This window comes from Tamandua tetradactyla, chromosome 17 (assembly GCF_023851605.1).
Source record: "Tamandua tetradactyla isolate mTamTet1 chromosome 17, mTamTet1.pri, whole genome shotgun sequence".
Lineage (NCBI taxonomy): Eukaryota > Metazoa > Chordata > Mammalia > Pilosa > Myrmecophagidae > Tamandua > Tamandua tetradactyla.
This window is the reverse complement of record NC_135343.1, coordinates 71,001,134-71,019,138: the sequence shown is the minus strand read 5'-3', so window position 1 is coordinate 71,019,138 and position 18,005 is coordinate 71,001,134. Positions and strand designations below refer to the sequence as shown.

Below are 18,005 nucleotides of genomic sequence, written 5' to 3'. Positions count from 1 at the left end.
TGAGTTAGATTATATGCTACCAAAAACTTAGGTTTTGGATAAAATAAAATTTTATCCTTTGGCCTTTTATCTTTTTTCCTTTGGCCTTATAAAGTAGGTAAAGTTTTACAATACAGACAATGTCTTTCTTATCCCTGTATTCTGATTTATCTTGAGGCTTGCACTTGTGAAGCTTATGTATGTAGTGGACGAAAGGCTGGCAACAGTGTCCGGCAGTCGGGGAAAAAAGCTCAAACAGAAACGTGGGATTTTAAGGCATTCTGTACAGAAATCTCACAATTTCTGGCCTCAAACTGATAGCTACCTATCAATGGAACTCTACCTACCAGCTAAGATGCTTGAAATCTTCCTCAGGCTTCAACGTGCTTTTGACAAAATGCTTTCTCACATCTCTGCTCTTCACCTTTAACCTAAAAATCATAGAATCATAAAATCTGAAGAACCTGCTCTAGCCACTTCTCTTTTCAGAAACGATATTTCTTACCCAATTCCCAAAAGTTAACAATGAGGAAATCAAGACTCAGGGGCCAAAAGGGCTAAGGTCCAGGGCGGATATGCGTTGGCATGGGCGGCAGGGGGACTGTAGGGCTGTTGGTCACGTCAGCGCTGTCCTTCTCCAGCAGAAGGGTCATCGCACAGCTCCCCCGACACCATAGAACCAAGGAGCTTGGCCCCTTGGAAAGAGGCCACTCCCATGTGGTAGCCTTCATGGCAGGGTCATTTTTAGAGAATGTGCCCACCAGGTTTCCTCCTATGCAAAGATTCTCAACGTGTTAACAGGGAGGCCTGGGAAGGGGAGGGTTGAATCAAGTTCTTGGGTATTTGTGCTGCTTAGTTTGAAAGACTTAGGTAAAATAAAATAGTCGATTTCCTAGTTGTGGTATATCTTTCTTGGAGGGGGTCCCATCAAACCAAAGGATGATATTCTACTTTTCAGTTTAGGGAAAGGGCCTAGACATGAGATGTGACTGTAAGTTCTCCCTCTGGCTGAGCATCAGCACTTGCTGCCCGCAACTTCCAAACGCGTCTGGGCACCTCCTGACTCAGCTGCACAGGCCCGCGCGTGTCCACCGTCGCCAAAGGCCCAGCTCTCTGTGATCCCGTGAGCCTCTGACCTGTGCATAATGTGCCACAACTCCTCACTTCCACTTGGCATTCAATAAGTGCTCATCAAAGAAATGAATTCGGATACCACACGTGCAATCAGCACCCCGCCCAAAATAAAATCATTCACTCCATAACTATATTAAAAAGCATACACTTTACAGTAATGTAACGCTCATCACGAAGCATGATGAAAGGCTCAGTGTTCTTCTCTAGGCACGGGCAAAGCACGATTTCATCCGCTCCTTTCCTTTTTTTCTGGTTTATCCCAACTTTACAAGATCAGCATTACTTTTTTAAATAACTTTATAAAAAGATCCTTATTTTTAAAAGACAGTCCAGTGGGTCATAAGAGAGAAAAAGGCACCCGGTGTGACTCTGGGCAATGTTGAGAGGACTCATCATTTTCCCTACAGCTACTGCGACTGTAGAAGCCAATAGCCCTGAGACATAGCGACTCTGTGCGGGCACCGTTCGGGAGCTCGGGGAGCTCGAGGGGCTCGGCCAAATCGTTCGCAGAGACTTTACAAGGACCAAACCGGGCACAAATAAGTACTTCATTTCATGGCCACATTCCAGCGCCCCTCGCACACCACCCACTCGGCTCCGCTCGGAGCCCACCGACGCCGCGGTCCTGCCCGCGGAAGCACATGAGGTTCCACAGAACGTCAGTACCTTCGCGCCGCGCTCGGGAGCCAACACGCCGACCGCGCATGTGCAGCACCCCCGCTTCACCGCCCCCTCCCGGCCACATTCTTCGAAAACCGGAGCGCGAGCTACAGCCACTGCGCCTGCGGGCGACGGAGGCGGGGCAAACAGTGTTGGGCGCAGGGCTACTCCTGCGCAGTGGCCCCACCGGCAGGAAGCCGGGACGCGGGGGGCGGGGCCAGCGCGGGGCTGCCGGGGGGCGGGGCCTCCACTCGGCTGCCGCCTCCCCGCCGCCGCCGCCGCCGCCTCAGCCGCGCGCATTGTGCAGCGGGCGGGCCCGGCGCGCGGCAGAGGTCTTGCCTGCGCGGCTCCCGGGGATGGTGAGCAAGGCGCTGCTGCGCCTGCTGTCTGCCGTCAACCGCAGGAGGATGAAGCTGTTGCTGGGCATCGCCCTGGTCGCCTACGTAGCCTGTGAGTGCGCGCCCGAGGGGCGGGTCGGGAGGCCCCCATTCATTCCTCACGAGCGCGGGCTGCCGGGCCGGGGTCCGCGGGCGGCGCGGGCACCGGGGCGCCCTCGGGTCGCCCTGCACGCCTCGGGTCTTCCTCAGCTTCCCGGAGCCGCGCTCCCGCCGCGGCTGTACCTGCCCTTCCTCCCCACAGCCCCTTTCCGGGACCGCTGGAACCCTTCGCCCCACTCTTTAACTCCTGCACGCCCCCAGATCCATCGGCAAACTTCGACTCAGACGCGGTGACACCACCTAGGCCCCGGCGTAGCCAGCGGGTGGCCCGACAGGAGTGACCCGTGAACTTGGGGCTCCAAGCGGGCCGAGGCGTCGCCGTCCGGGACAACCGAGTGCACCACGGCGGCCCAGCCTGTCGCCCGGAATCACCTCCTCCCCACTCCGCCCGGGACTTGGGGGCGTTCCGGGGGCGTCGGGGCGGCCGCAGTGCTGTCGCGGCGCGCGGACGGGGTGTGGGGGCGTGCGGCCTCTGCCTGGCGCCCCGGGTCTCCGGCGCCCTCGGGAGCCCGTGAGGGTCCCCAGCTCAGATCCCGGAGTTGTGCCGCGCGCCTGGGCCGCCTTGTTGATTAAATAGGATAAAAATACCGTAGCGGGTTGGCACAGAGGGGGTTCCGAGTGTTTGCTCTGCAGGAAAATTACTCAGCGTTTAACTATTCTGGTACGAAACGTTAGCAGTTCCGTGTCTCCCCGCGCGCCGCGCCCAGGTGTCCGGGGTGGGCGCGGGGCCCTCCGTGCGCGGCGAGGGCGAGCGCTGACTCGGCTCCACGGCAGCGCGGTGCCCGGCTGAGCCGACCGTGGGGCGGGCGTTCTGTCTATAGCGCTGGGGGTCCCGCAGGCTGGCAACGCAGTGGGAGGAACCGGGGCGGAGCGTGTTCGCCTGGCTTCTGGTGTTCGTGGTTGTTTCTGTCATCCCTGCACAGCCTTCTACCTCGAGGCATGGCAGGAGTGGCCCCCGGTATTTTCTTGGAGGCCCGCAGAACCTATCTTTTTTTTCAATCTGTTCAATGGGAATATATTTTAATTGCTGCTATTAGTATTTTCCCACGTACCAAAATCGGACTGGAAATAATTCCTTTGTGAGCTCTGAGTCCTCGCAATCAGACAGACACAAACTGAAATGAAATCACCTGCTAACTGGTTGAGTTACTAAGATGTGATTCCTCAGGTGAGTGGGGACTTGGAAAAGTGACTTTAGTTGAGCTCTGGGAAGGCAGTGTGTAATTTACACAGCTTGTCTGGTGCAGCCAGTTTGGGAAGGCCAAGAGGGGCTCCTGCTTGCAAGGGAAGGTTTTAGGCCCGGAGGTGGGTGTTTACATGTGAATAGTTTTGAAAAGGGGGAAGAGCTCGTGTGGAGTGTGCGTGGTCAGCCTTAAGTAAAGTAAGGGTACCCTAAGGAAAATATCAAACTCAGCAGTGAGAACCGCTGCAGTAAGTTCTGGAGTCAGGCAGACCTGTATTCAAACCTTGGCTCCTAAAAGGGCTTTTCTAAGGATGAGATACCATAATGTTTGGAGGCACTTCACAATGCATGCCACAAAGCAAACTTGCAGTAAGTGGTGTCTGGTTAATAATAATCTCTGTGCTTAGGGCGTTTTACTTTACACTCACTCATTCTGCAGTTTGCTGGAAAGAAAGCTAAGACCCAACAAGAAAGACCACTTAAAGTTAAGTAATTGTTATTGTAACAATAATACCTAAATTTCTCGGTGTTTATGTGAATGCGCAGGCATGATTCTTAGTGCCACTGTCTCATTTAATTATCTCAGCAACTGTAAAAAAAACAGTACTGTGATTATTCCCACCTTAGAGGTAAGGAATTTAAGGCCAAGAGAGATTAGGGCATTTATGGGTGATCACACAGATAGTAAGATGTGGGGAGCCAAGATTTGAGCTCCAGAAAGATTGGGACCTGGGGCAAGAACAAAGGTTTTTGGGGTTGTGTTCAGTGTTGGTTCAGTGTTGAATATGGGGGGCTTTTAAAATTAGGCAGAAGTGTTTAGAATTACAAGGTAAAGAGTTTAGGGAGCCACGGAAAAGTTTTTCACCAAGGTTTTATTCAACTAGGAAATCTGATTCAGTCCTTGCAGTTGTCTGTCACCGTATTTGGTGCAGGGGACCCTGTGGATAACTGACACCTGATTTGTGCCATCACGGAGCTTATAGCCTACCATGGGGTTCTCAAACTTCATTGTGCATGAGCATCACCTGGTGTTTCTAAACAGTTTACCCCTCACCCTCAAGTTATTGGTTCAGTGGTCCTGCGGTGTGGCTTGAAATTTTGCATTTTGGATAGATTCCTTGGTTGTGCTAATGGCTGTGGTCTGGGACCCCACTTTTAGAACTGCTGGTCTAGACGGTGAGGTGGACATTAATTGGATAATCACCCAAATGAGGGTTTTAAAGTACCAGCTGGTATGATGGAAAGGAATGCTTGAGAGCTTATGGCAAGGGACTCGTGAGTTGAGACAGGGCCTTTGGGACTTCCGCGGAGAATTGAAGGAATGTAGGAGTTAACAGGGAAGGTGTAGAAGGGAATATGTTCCATAAGGAACAACATGTGCGGATGTCCTGTGACAGCCACAGGAACGCAGAGATTAGTGGTGTTGGAGTGTGGAAACCAAGTGATGAGGCAGACAGGAGAGAGAAAGGCAGCGCTTGGAAGGCTGCCTGTTCCAGCTCAGCGCTATACATGCCCACAGTGAGTGGTTTTAGTGCTGCAAGATTGAAGACTAGGATAGAAGCAGCGTTAATAATGAGCAGAGGTGTTACATCTGAGCTGCTGTGCACGTTAAAAGGGATAGGGCTTCAGGTTGAAAGTTCTGAGGACACTGAAAATGCAGTAATTCAAGTGTTGCCTATGATTTCTAGTCTCTGCTTTTCCTTCATTCTCTCACCTATTTGAAACAAGTGTCCATACTCCCAAAGTATACCCTCATTGTTAACCAGTCAGCCTCCTAGAAATACCTTTCCTATTCCTCTGTCAAGTTCTATTAGTCTGTCTCATTCCAGGTCTTAATCTTTGGGAAGAACTTTGTGGCCTGCTCTGGTCCAGAGTTTCCCTGTCTTGCTGCCACATAATTCTTCTGTACCCTGCATTGACCAGTGATCATATACCAGCTTGCATAGTACTTGAGTTCTTCTCCATTCATGTGTCTTCTCGGTAATAATCTGAATCCTTTAGGACAGGAACTGTGTCTTGTGTGTTTCTGCCCCTATAGCCCTTGGGTCATTGGTGGAGCCCAGAATCTACTTGTTGGGTTGAAGTGAAAATCATGCCAACCTACTTGGTAGTTCCCCAGGAAGAGTGTGACTTTTAGTTAACTTCAGTTTTTTGGTTTTGATTTTTAGTAGCCAAAGCTGTAGGTATGCAGAGTTTAGAAAAGGACAAAGAGTTTCTGGTTAAATAGTTTCTACAAAGTTTATTAGGAGAAACAGTGTACATGCTCACAGTTTCCTCTACTCAGAGGCAAACATTTTAACTTGTTACTGATTATTTTGAGTACTTTGTTATTTACCATCATGCTGCCAAATCATATGCTTCTTTATTTTTTAGTGGTAGACATTATTGTTATCTAGTGACTTTCTTCTTTGGAAGGGGAGTGTTTATTCTCTTTCCTGTCCTGCCTGCATGTGCTCATGCAACCATTTGTCGTCCCCTTGTACATCTGTGTAATTTCGAGCAGGTCAACATTTAGTGTTTACACTTGTGACTGTAAATGCTGTTCACAGAACCATGCTGTACCTTACTTTTTGTAGTGTTTTTTTTTGCACATCATTTTGTTTTCCCTGATCAAATAATTTGACTTGATTGTTGCTTGCTTTACTTTGTGCGTCTTGTTACTCATTAAATTCCTGACTTTTTGTCAGTTGTCTAGTAAGTCTTCCCCCAAGATGTTGAGATGTATCTGGGCTTTTGTCGGTGCAGCTTCCTGGGGACGTCACCCAGAGCCTTGTCATCTGTTCCTTTACGCCATGGGGAACAGCCACCAGCCCCAGCCACCCTGTATTCCCATCATTCTGGACTGCCCTCCAAAGGTGTCCCGTTTCTTGACTTCCCCTATTTTGTTTTATACTCCCTAGTTTTGATGTGCACTGGAGGGGACTTTTGGGACACTGTGTGCCCATAAATGTCTCTTCTGCTTTCACACTTGATTAGCAAATTAATAATGTAGAATTCTAGAAATTCTAGAAATAAAAGTTCCTTCAGCATTTATAAGACATTGTTCCATTTCTTTCTGGCTTCTGGTGTTTTTGAGGAATGTGAAGTCTGTCTGGCCTCGTCCTCTATGTATGACTTGTTTTTCCTTTTTGGGAGATTGTAGGCTCCCCTTTTTTGCCCTGGCAGTCGTCGTTCACCTCGTGTTTCCAGCTCGCTGACTGCTGGGTTGTGGCAGTATTGTCCTTCCCACTGGCCGGTGGTTGGGGGCGCCCACTGCCCCATGAAGGAAGGTGGCTGGGAGTGTGCCTGTCACTTCTGTACCTCACGTTTGGTTGGGAGTTCAAGTTGCTGCTGAGCTTTCTTTTCCTCTGGCTTGATAAATAGCCAAGTTCAAGATGTTACCGCTCAAGTGCAATGTTTGCCTCCAGCCCCCTCCAATGACCGACTGTAGTGAGGAATAAACTCTTGAAGAATAAATCCGTGTTGTTTTAAACCTTTGAATGTTTTGGGTTGCTTATTGCTCCAGCTTAACACGAGCCTACCCTGACTGATGCATCCTCAGTGTTCAGGGATTCTACAGTGATTGGCCTTGGCTTACTTTTATCCATCGTGCTGAGTATCTTTGAGACTTTGCAGCCCATAAACTCTTCTCCTTCAGTTCTGAGAATTTCCTTTCTTTCTTTTTTTAAAAATATATATATATATTTCAAAATATTTTTATTGACAGATCTTCACAAACATATAGTCTGTACATGGTGTACACACATTGGCTCACAATATCATCATATAGTTGTGCATTCAACACCATGATCATTTTTAGAACATTTGCATCACTCCAGAAAATGAAATAAAAAGAGAAGAGAAAAAACTCATACATCCCATACCGCTTATCCCTCCTTCTCATTGACCACCAGTATTTTAGTCTACCTAATTTTTTTTATCCTCTATCATCCCTCTCATTATTCATTTATTTTTTATCTTTATTTATTTATTTTTTTTGCTCATCTGTTCATACCCTGGATAAAAGGAGCATCAGACACAAGTTTTTCACAATCACATGGTTACACTGTTAAAGCTATATTATTTATACAATTGTCTTCAAGAATCAAGGCTACTGGAACACAGCTCAACAGCTCCAGGTACTTCTCTCCAGCCAGCCCAATATTCCGTAAACTAAAAAGCGATGTGTATATAATAAATAAGAATAACCTCCAAGATAACCTCTTGATTTCGTTTGAACTCAGCCACTGAAACTTTATGTTTCATATTCTTATTTCTCTCTTCCTCTTGGTAAAGAAGGCTTTCTCAATCCCATAATGCTGGGTCCCAGCTCATCCCGGGAGTTCTGTCCTACATTGCCAGGGAGATTTATATCCCTGGGAGTCATGTCCCATGTAGTGGGGTTGGGAAGGGCAGTGAACCCACCTGCTGAGTTGGCTTAGAGAACGAGGCCATATCTGAGCAACAAAAGAGGTTCTCTGCGGGTAAGTCTTAGGCATAATTATAAGTAGGCTTAGCCTGTCCTTTGCAGGAATAAGTTTCATAGGGATGAATCCCAAGATCGATGGCTCAGCCTGTTGCATTTGTTGTCCTTGCTGCTTGTGAGAATATCAGGAATTCCCCCAGATGGGAAAGTTGAATATTTCCTCCTTTTTCCCTAGTCCCCCAAGGGGACTTTGCAAATACTTTTTTTGTTTTCTGCTGAAATTATTCTGGGATGTATCTGGACATCACACTAGCTTGGATAAACCAACAAAATTTCATGCCCTATTCAAGATTCCATGTACTTTTGGTGTTCATCTAAACTGACCGTACAAGTTTAGATAATGCACTACCCCCAAAACATAAATTTTGCACCCATTAAACATTTCTTGCTTTGGTCTCACACAGAAATTGAGGTTTTAAAATACGGACTGTATCATCCTTTACCCTGTGTTTTGCGCTACCTTGGTCCTATCCACATCAGCTTCATTCACATCTGTAGTTGAAGTCTGATCACTTTTTCAACTGTTTGAATAGTTGCTATATAGGGTAATGCTGACTTTCGTAACTGCAGAACTTTAGAGCTGAGTCTCAGGTGTCACACAAATATCCGAAGTTTTAGGAGATGACCAGATTATATACAAAGAGCTCAGCATCTCAGAATTTAGAAAAAAACATTACAACTCAGGAATATATGTTACTGCTGTAAGAGCTTAAAATCAAGGACCCTTTACAATTGGCCCCAGCCTGATAACCCATGCTCTCGACTTAAATTCTGTTTGTACATTTTAGTTGTCCGGATGAGTGAGGCATGATCATATTTGTCTTTTTGTTTCTGCCAGTTCATTCCACATACTTTCCTTAAGGTCATTCACCTCGTTGCATGCCTCACAACTTTATTATTTCTTGCAGCTGCTCAGTATCTGTTGTATGTATACACCGCAGTTCCCCCTTCCATTGCCCTGTTGTACCCTTAGGCTACCTCCATCCATTGCAAACTGAGAAAACTGCTGCCATAAACACCAGTGTGCAAATGTCCATTCCTGTCCCCTCTCTCAGTTCCTCCAGGTACATACCAAGCAACAGAGTTACAGGATCATATGACAGCCCCACCCCTAGCCTCCTATAGAATCACCACACTGCCCTCCAAGGGGCTGTACCTCTCAGTTTCCCTACTGACAGTGCATAGGTACATCTCTTTCTCCACATTTTCTCCAGCACTTGTTTCTCTCTGTTCATTTTTAAACAGTTTTATTTTTACATCATTCAGTCCAATCTAATGAATAGACATGCCTTTGCCACCATAATCTATATGAAGACATTTCCTTTTCTTCTGCAAATAATTCATAACCCTCCTCCATGCCCCCCAACTGGTTGACATTTAGCTTTTTTTCTTTTCTTTTTATATTGAGAAATCTTCACATACACATAGTCTATACGTGGTGTACAATCCCTGGCTTGCAATATCATCACATAGTTTTGTGTATTCATTACCATGATCATTTTTTAGAACATTTGCATCACTCTATAAAAATAAATATAAGGACAAAACTCATATATACCATACCACAACCCTTCCCTTCAGTTGACCACTAGTATTTCAATCTACCCAATTTATTTTACCCTTTGTCCTCCCTATTATTTATTTATTTATCCATATGTTTTACTCATCTGTCCATACCCTGGATATAAGGAGCATCAGGCACAAGGTTTTTACACTCACACAGTCACATTGTAAACGTTTTATCTTTACACAGTCATCTTCAAGAATCTAGGCTACTGGGACATAAGTCAACAGTTTCAGGTACTTCCCTCTAGCCACTCCAATATACCTTGAACTAAAAAAGAGTATCTATATAATGCGTAAGAATAACCTCCAGGATAGCCTCTTGACTCTGTTTGAAATCTCTTAGCCATTGAGACTTTATTTTGTCAGATTTTTCTCTTTCCCCTTTTGGTCAAGGAGGCTTTCTCAATCTCTTGATGCCAGGTCCCACCTTATCCCAGGCTTTCTGTCCCATTTTGCCAGGGAGATTTGCACCCCTGGTAGTCTTGTCCCAGGTAGTATGGAGGGCAGTGAGTTCACCTGCTGAGTTGGCTTAGGGAGAGAGGCCACATCTGAGCAACAAAAGAGGTTCTTTGGGGGGTGACTGTTAGGTCTAATTTTAAGTAGGCTAAGCCTACTTAAATAAGTTTCATGAGGAACAAACCACAAGATCAAGGACTCAACCTGTTAATTTGGTTGTCCCCACTGCTTGCAAGAATATCAGAAATTATCCAAATAGGGATGTTGAATATTTCCTCCTTTCTTCCCATTCCCCCAAGGGGAGTTTGTAAATACTTCTTTATTCACTGCCCAAATCACTCTGGAATGTATCAGGGCATCACTAACCTGGACAAACAAATGAAATTTCACTCCCTATTCAAGGTTCCATTACTTATAGTGTTCAGCTAAACTCACCATACAAGTTAAATTGGGAAGTGCACTACCCAAAATACGAATTTTCCACAACTAAACATATCTCCCTTCAGTCTCACATAGAAGTTGAAGTTTTAAAATATGGACAATATCATCCTTTACCCAGTGTTCTGATATACCTTAGTCCTGTCCAGATCAGCTTCATTCATATCTCTCCTTGATGTCTGATCACTTTTTCAACGTTTTAAACAGTTCCTGCATAGAGTGCAGCTGACTTTCATAGCTTCAGAGCTTTAACTCCGAATCTCAGGTGTCACATAAATACCTGAAGTTTCTGGGAAAGACCATGTTATATACAAACAGCTCAATATCTCAGAATTTAGAATTAACAGTTACGCCTTTTGAATATATGTGACTGCTGTAGAGTTTATAATCTAGGATCCTTTACAAAAAGCCCCAACCTGATAACCCATGCTCTCAACTTCAGTTCACTGAAATTTTATGTATAGCTAGTCCCTATGATTGAGTCTGGATAATATTTGTCTTTTTGTTCCTGGCATTTCTTTCAACATTCAGCTCTTAAGGTTCATTCACCTAGTTGCATGCCTCACAACTTCATTCCTTCTTGCGGCCACTCCGTACCCTTAGGTCACCACCATTTGTTGTGGATCAGAAACACTGGCACCGGAAACACCAGTGTGCAAATGTCCATTCGTGTCCCCACACTCAGTTCCTCCAGGTACATACTGAGCAATGGGGTTTCAGGATCATATGGCAAACCGACTCCTAGTTTCTTGTGAAACTACTACACTGCCCTCCAAGGGGCTAGATATCTCATTTCCCTACCAATAGTGAATAGGTACATCTCTTTCTCTGCATTTTCTCTAGCACTTGTTTCTCTCTATTCATTTTTAGCCGGTTTTATTCACACATCATACAATCCAGCCTAATTGTATAGGCATGCCTTTGTCACCATACTATATGTGAAAACATTTCCTTTTCTTCTGCAAAGAATCCATACCCTTTTCAATCCCCCCCACCCACCCGTTGACATTTATTGGCATAATACCTTTGTTACATTCAGTGAAAGCATATTACAGTGTTATTGTGACTATAGACCCTAGCTTGCATTGATCGTAATTTTTCCGGTATACCATCCGTTTTCAGTACCTTGCTGTGTTGACATTCATTTGCTGTCCCTCATGCAAAAACATTTTTATATTTGAACATTTAATCACCATCATTTCCACTCTAGGCATTCCTAAGTTATACCATCTCAGTCTTTATCCTCTACTTTTCCTTCTGGTTTCGTACGTGCCCCAGCCTCTTCTCCCTCAACCGTGCTCACATTCAGCTTCATTCCGTGTACTTCTGTGATTGTGCTACAGTCAATAGTATTGTTTTGTCCATTTCTGAATTTTTACAGTCTGTACTGTTGCACAGTCTGTATTCCTTCTGCACCAGACACCCAATCTCTACCCTATTTCTATCTCCTGATAACCTATCTTCTTAACTTTAACTCTGAAGTTCACTCATTAATGTCAGTTCATATTTGTGAGACTGTACAGTATTTGTCTCTTTTTGGGTCTAATTTCTCTCAGCATAATGTCCTCAAGTTTCATCTAACTTGTTGCATGCTTCATGACTTTATTCTGTTTTATAGCTGCTTAATATTCTATTGTATGTTTAGAATACACTTTGTATTGTATGTTTAGAATTGTTTCACAGCTTGTTTAGCCACTCGTCTGTTAATGGATATTTGGGCTGTTTCCATTTCTTGGCAATTGTAAATAATGCTGCTATAAATATTGGTGATCCGTTTGTGTCTTTATCTTCAGGTCTTCTAATACATGCCTAGTAATGGGATTGCTGGATCTTATGGCAGTTCTATGCTTAGCTTCCTTAGTTTCTTCAAATCTGGTGTTTTGTGCCTCTAGTATGTTCTTTAAATACCAAATTCCCTTCCAAAGCGCTTGTACCATTTTACATTCCCACCAGCAGTGGATAAGTGTGCCTCTTTCTCCACATCTTCTCCAGTACTTGTCATTTTTCTTTCTTTCTTTCTTTTTATGTAAGGGCCATACTCATGGGTGTGAGATGGTACCTCACTGTGGTTTTGATTTCCATTTCCCTAATAACCCGTGAAGTTGGGCATCTTTTCATATGCCTTTTAACCATTTATATTTCCTCTTCTGAAAAATGTCTGTTCATGTCTTTTGCCCATTTTTAATCGGATTGTTTGTCTTTTTGTTGTTGAGTTGAAGATCTGAGAATTTTCTTGAATTATTCTTTGATTATTTCCTTCATTCCATTTTCTCTTTCTGGAACTACTATTATTCTGATGTTGAATCATCTGGACTAGCCCTTTGGATTCCTTTTGTTTTGAAGTTTTGCTTTACTTTCTGGGAGTCCTTCTCATTATTGTTTTCTAACTCTTCTAGTGATTATTTTATTTATTTTTGCCATCATTTTTCATTTATGAGTTCTTTTTCTCTGAATTTAAAAGAACATTGTGGTCTTTAATGTCTGTGCTATTTTGTTTACTTTTCATCTCACACAAACTGGATTGTGTGTTGCTGTTCCCTTCCTCCAAGTTGCTGTTCCCTTCAATTTCTGACAGCCCTCTGTTATCTTCTCATGTTTAAAGTGTGTGTGGGGCGGGGGAAGGGGTAGGAGCTTATGGCCTCTGAGCTGCTGAGTTGCCGATAGACATAAGCCTCTGCATGGTAGGTCACCTCTTGGGCTGTTCTGTTGCCAGATGGTGAGGACCTGGCTGCCTGCATTCTGGAGTCCGCTTGGGGAGCAGGGCTGTGGGTCTTAGCAGAAACCTAATGGCTCCATTCCTGGGGCTCCCCAGCCCAGAGTCTCTATTTTACACTCTCCAGAGATGGAACCTCCAGACTTCTGCAAGAGTGAGGACTTGAAAATCTTACTGCTCCTTAAACACACTTTAAAGTAAAATTTCCTGTCTTAGCTTCCTTGTTACCCCATTTCCAGATGTACTTAGTATTACAGTTCTTGACCCTTGCTAGATATGAATCGAGTTATTTCTTGGCTTTTCCCACTGCCTACCTTGGATTCTGTTTTCTCTCAATTCTTCTATCCCGCATCCATCCTCTTTCTATTTCTAGCAGCATTTTGTTGCTGTTTCTCCTTTCCCTTTTTTCTTACCCATGTGTAAGTTAATATCTTCACAACAGCATCAAGAAAAGAAATCTATTTTATGACAATTAGTGGGATTTAGGAACTATTATCTTGTCACTTTCAGCTCTCGAAAACTGGAGTTGTGATATCTAGCAATATTCACTTAGTTTTTGGATTTTGTTGTAATAAAACTGTGATACTTTTCAATTTTCTTGTCTTTCCTGTCACCGTTCCTTCTCTGAAGAAAAAAAAAAGACACAAACTAAAAACCCCCCAAATCATATAAAAGAATGTTTTACATTTGTTAAGTTTGCGTTTATGATAATGGACTTCAAAGTTCTCTGAGTTTGGGGCTTTCATTAGAGCATTAGAGCATGGTTTTGCCTTTAATAAAAGCAGCTCCTACATGTCTGGTGACTGTCCTCATAAACTTACTGGTCTGGTGCCATGGAGAATGCAAAGTGGGTTAGACATCACCCTGATGCCAATAAACCAGGGAGAAAAATGCTAAAAACAAGTAAAGTATAGTGTAAATTGTGTTTCCAAACTTATGATAAGAATCAGTGTGGACTTGTTAAATGCAGATTCCCAGGATTCTCCCAGACCTGCTGAGTAGGAGCCCAGGAATCTTTCCTCTCTCCCTTCCTTGGGGCTTGAGGGATACAATCTGGAAATTGTTTTGATTCCCCCAGCTTTTTAATTTGAGAATTTCCATACTAATAGACCGTGAGAATAATTGAACAAAAACCCAAATACCTGCTACCTAAATTTACCAGTTGTTTAAATTTTTTTTTCGCTTTTTTACTCTGTTTTGATACATACTTTTATTGTTGAACTATTTGAAGGTTGCAGACAAAATAATGTGTCACCTTTAAAATACTTTAATATAGGGGCGGGTCGCGGTGGCTCAGCGGGCAAGAATGCTTGCCTGCCGTGCCGGAGGACCCCGGTTCGATTCCCGGCCCCAGCCCATGTAAAAAAAACAAACAAACAAACAAACAAACAAAAAATAATAAAAAAAAATAAATAAATAAAATACTTTAATATACATCTCCTAAGAATAAAGACAGTCTTCTGTGTAATCTTATTACTGTTATCACATCCTAAAAATTAACATAAATAATATCTAATATATGGTCCAAATTTAAATTTCCCCAGTTGTACCATAGTTGTCTTTTATAACTTTTTTGTTCATTTTTTCTTTTTTTTAAATCTAGAATCCAGTCGAGGTTTATATATTGCATAAAATCCAGTACATTTGTAGTATAAAATGTTCCATTTTCTGGGTTTGTCTGTTTGTTTCCTTGTAATTAAATTCAGGTTAAATATGTTTTTAAGTGGTATTTCTTGATTTTCGTTACATCAGGAGATGCATCATGTTCCGCTATCACTGATGCCAAGTTTGATCCCCTGGAGGGGATCCAGACTTCTTTTTTTTTTGGCATGGGCAGGCACCTGGAATCGAACGTGGGTCTCCGGCGTGACAGGCGAGAACGTGGCCCACCCCAGGCTGCTTCATTTTAAGGTACATATTTCCAGAGCATAATCTGTGGGGTGATACTTTTGTCATTGGATGGCAGTCTCGTTCTCCAGCCAATGCTTTCAGCGACCTTTGATGGTTCTTACCAGAGTTAGTTTTTATATTGGGGTTTACAAAAGGGTGATTTCTAACTCCAGTTCTTCTATAGTTACAAACTGGCATTTCTGTATTAGTTTTCTGTATTAGTATTTTATACTAATTTTATTCTGTATTAGTTTTCTATAGCTGCTGTAACAAATGACCATGAGTGAGGTGGCTTAAAACAGCAGCAGTTTCTTCTCTCTCAGTTCTAGAGGCTAGAGGTCTTAAATCAAGGTATCATCAAGGCTCTCCTCTCTCTAGCATCCCCTCTGGTGGCTCCAGGTATTCCTTGGCTGTGGTTGCGTCTCTCCAGTCTCTGCATCCAGTCACATTGCCTCCTCCTCCTTATGAGGACACTTGTCACTGGTTTTAGGATCCATGCAGACAACCCAGATGATCTCTGCATCTCAAGATCCTTAAATTAGTGACATCTGCAAAGACTCTCTTCCTAAAGTATGTCGCATTCACAGGATTTGGGAGTCAGGGTGTGGACGTACCTTTTGGGGAGCCTCTGTTCAATTAATTACCCTTTTTTTTTAGTCCAAATTACTACGGACTCATGGATTCTTTTAGATTTTGATTTTTTCCTTCTTCCTTGATTTCCAGATGTACCAGGCTCATCTTCTTCTTTCCCTGTCCCAAACCTGTAATCAGGTGTTTTTCTAACTCTTAGTGGAGAACATTGTTTAAAAACAAGATCTGAGCACTGATTGTGCCCATTGCTTTTGGGGTGTCGCTGCCTCCAGGCCCTTTCAGTAGACAGAGGCAGGGAATGTGCATGTTTTTCAATCCTGAGTTTATGCTGATATCACCGATTTAAATCTTAACACCACAGGTTTCTTCCTTATCTTCCCTTATTCCACATTGCTATGTCCTTTTTCCCCACTGTGAAAATCTTGTTCACTACAACATTTTATTTGCTTATTTGCTCTGAACTACCAGGTAGACAAAAATAGTTTCAGAATTAACTAAAATCAGGACCACTACCAACAGTAAACCTAAGAAAATTCTGGATTTACTTGTAGTTTCTTTTGCCCTTAGAATATATGCCACTAAAGAAGTATAGTTAGAGAACTGTGCTTAGAAGTTATCTGAAATAATTTTTTTCTATGTCTTATATCAGTTAGGTTCTTTTTGTTTGTTAGGTTCAATTTTTGAGCTTCTTTAGAGATTGTTTAAAATATGTCAACGAGAGATCATTCAAAAGTCAAAATTGTATCAACAGTTATACTCAAACATCTTGCTGTGACCCCTAGCTTCATCTGCCCTATTCCCATTCCCCATAGGGAAACATTCTTATTAGTTTGTGTTATCCATCGCAAATTTCTTTTTGCAAATATGAATGGTGTATCTGTGTATGTACAGGTATAGATGCTCACATAGGTTTTGTGTATATATACATACATATATATATATAATTTACTATTTGTTTTTACCCAGAAGGTAGACTACTCCATAGACTAATTTGCTTCTTTTTTCCCTGCTCAGTATTTCCTGGGAAGCATTTCACATCAGTTGATAACACTCCCCTTCATTCTTTTATATAGCTGCATAGTACTCCTTTGTGAGTATACTGCAGATTATTTAACCAGTCTCCTGAGGAAGGGCACTGAAGTTATTTTAGATAGTTTGCTACTTCACATAATGCTGCAATGAATAAACGTACGTATCTGCTTCCACCAGCAATGTCTGAGAAGTACCTGTTTCATCACAGCATCGCTAGCAGAGTGTCTTGACAGGTATTTGAATGCTTATCAATCTGACTGAAGAAAAGTGGTATTGCCTTATATTATTAATTTGTATTTCTCTTATTATGAATGAAGTTAGTCATCTTTTCAAATGTTCTTTTTCTGTGAACAGTTCATGTTTTCCCCTCATTTTTAAGAGCTTTTTATATATGGGGGATGTTAGCTGCCCTTTGCCATATAAGTTGCAGTTCCTTTCTCAAGCCTAGAAGTCTTCCTTTCCAACAGTTTTTCTAATTCCCCATGGAGTTCTTTTCATCAGGCAAGTTCAAGAAACTCTACTTAAGGTAAAGTACCACAGTAGGAACAGGGAGACAAGTCTGTGAAGGAACAAGAATGTTCTCAAGACCTGGGGTACTTTGGTTGGCACTCAGAGAGTGAGTCAGATTCTGAGAGAGCTAATGAGGGAGGTCTGATGGCGTGGCAGGAGCATGGAGGTGGCCAAGTGAGAGGAGCAGGGGTCCTTCAGGTACGTAGAGGCAGCAGGTGAAGGCCTTTGACCTGGTGGGAACTATGTGCAGTGAGATGCTGGGACTGTGGAGCATTCACGCCGTGTGAGGAGGTAAAGATTTTGATGACATAGCCCTAAGGGTTCAAACGTCTGAGTACGGAGAAATATAATCAGTGTTCCATTTTGGGGACGCCTGTCTAGTTGAAGAAGGGGCTCTGCTGTGTGCATCTGTCCTGTTCTCCCTGCCTTTTGTCCATCTGCCCTCACCCTGTTACATGGCAGTGCTGTGTACGCCAAGCAGTCAAGAGTGTGTGGGGACTTTCCTTTGACCCAGTGCCTGGTGAGGAGCTTTCCTGGGTAGATATTCATAGGTGAAGTCTGTTATAGATTCTCCATGAGTACTGAACCCACCTTACCACCTTAATGGCTACTTCATGTTCTGCAAATGTCTTGGGTCTTGGAAATTACCCAAAGAATAAATGTGGGAAGGAACAATTGAGGGTTGACTCTTTTCTGAAGAAGGTGATTTCACTTGTCCTGATTCAACTCACCCTGTAACTTGGGACAAGACTTCTAACCTTGCTGCTTCATTTTTTTCCCATTTGTAACACTCTACACTCTTATACCTTACAGTAACAATAATTTTTTAAAATACTATGAGGAACTATAAGCATTTCTTTTAAGAGATGATAGCTTCTACTGATAAACTAC

The 18,005-nt window shown here is 43.3% G+C and overlaps 1 protein-coding gene across 2 annotated transcripts in view; it reads left to right on the top strand.

Moving 5' to 3' along the window:
- Positions 1-2,051: 2,051 nt before the first annotated feature.
- The window catches only part of UXS1 (UDP-glucuronate decarboxylase 1), a 110,500-nt gene continuing 94,546 nt past the window's right edge, over positions 2,052-18,005 (top strand). For both annotated transcript variants that reach the window (XM_077134933.1, XM_077134932.1), the window contains exon 1: positions 2,052-2,223. In XM_077134933.1, coding sequence (XP_076991048.1) covers positions 2,130-2,223 — 94 coding nt within the window. In that variant the 5' untranslated portion in view covers positions 2,052-2,129. The remainder of the gene's footprint in view (positions 2,224-18,005) is intronic.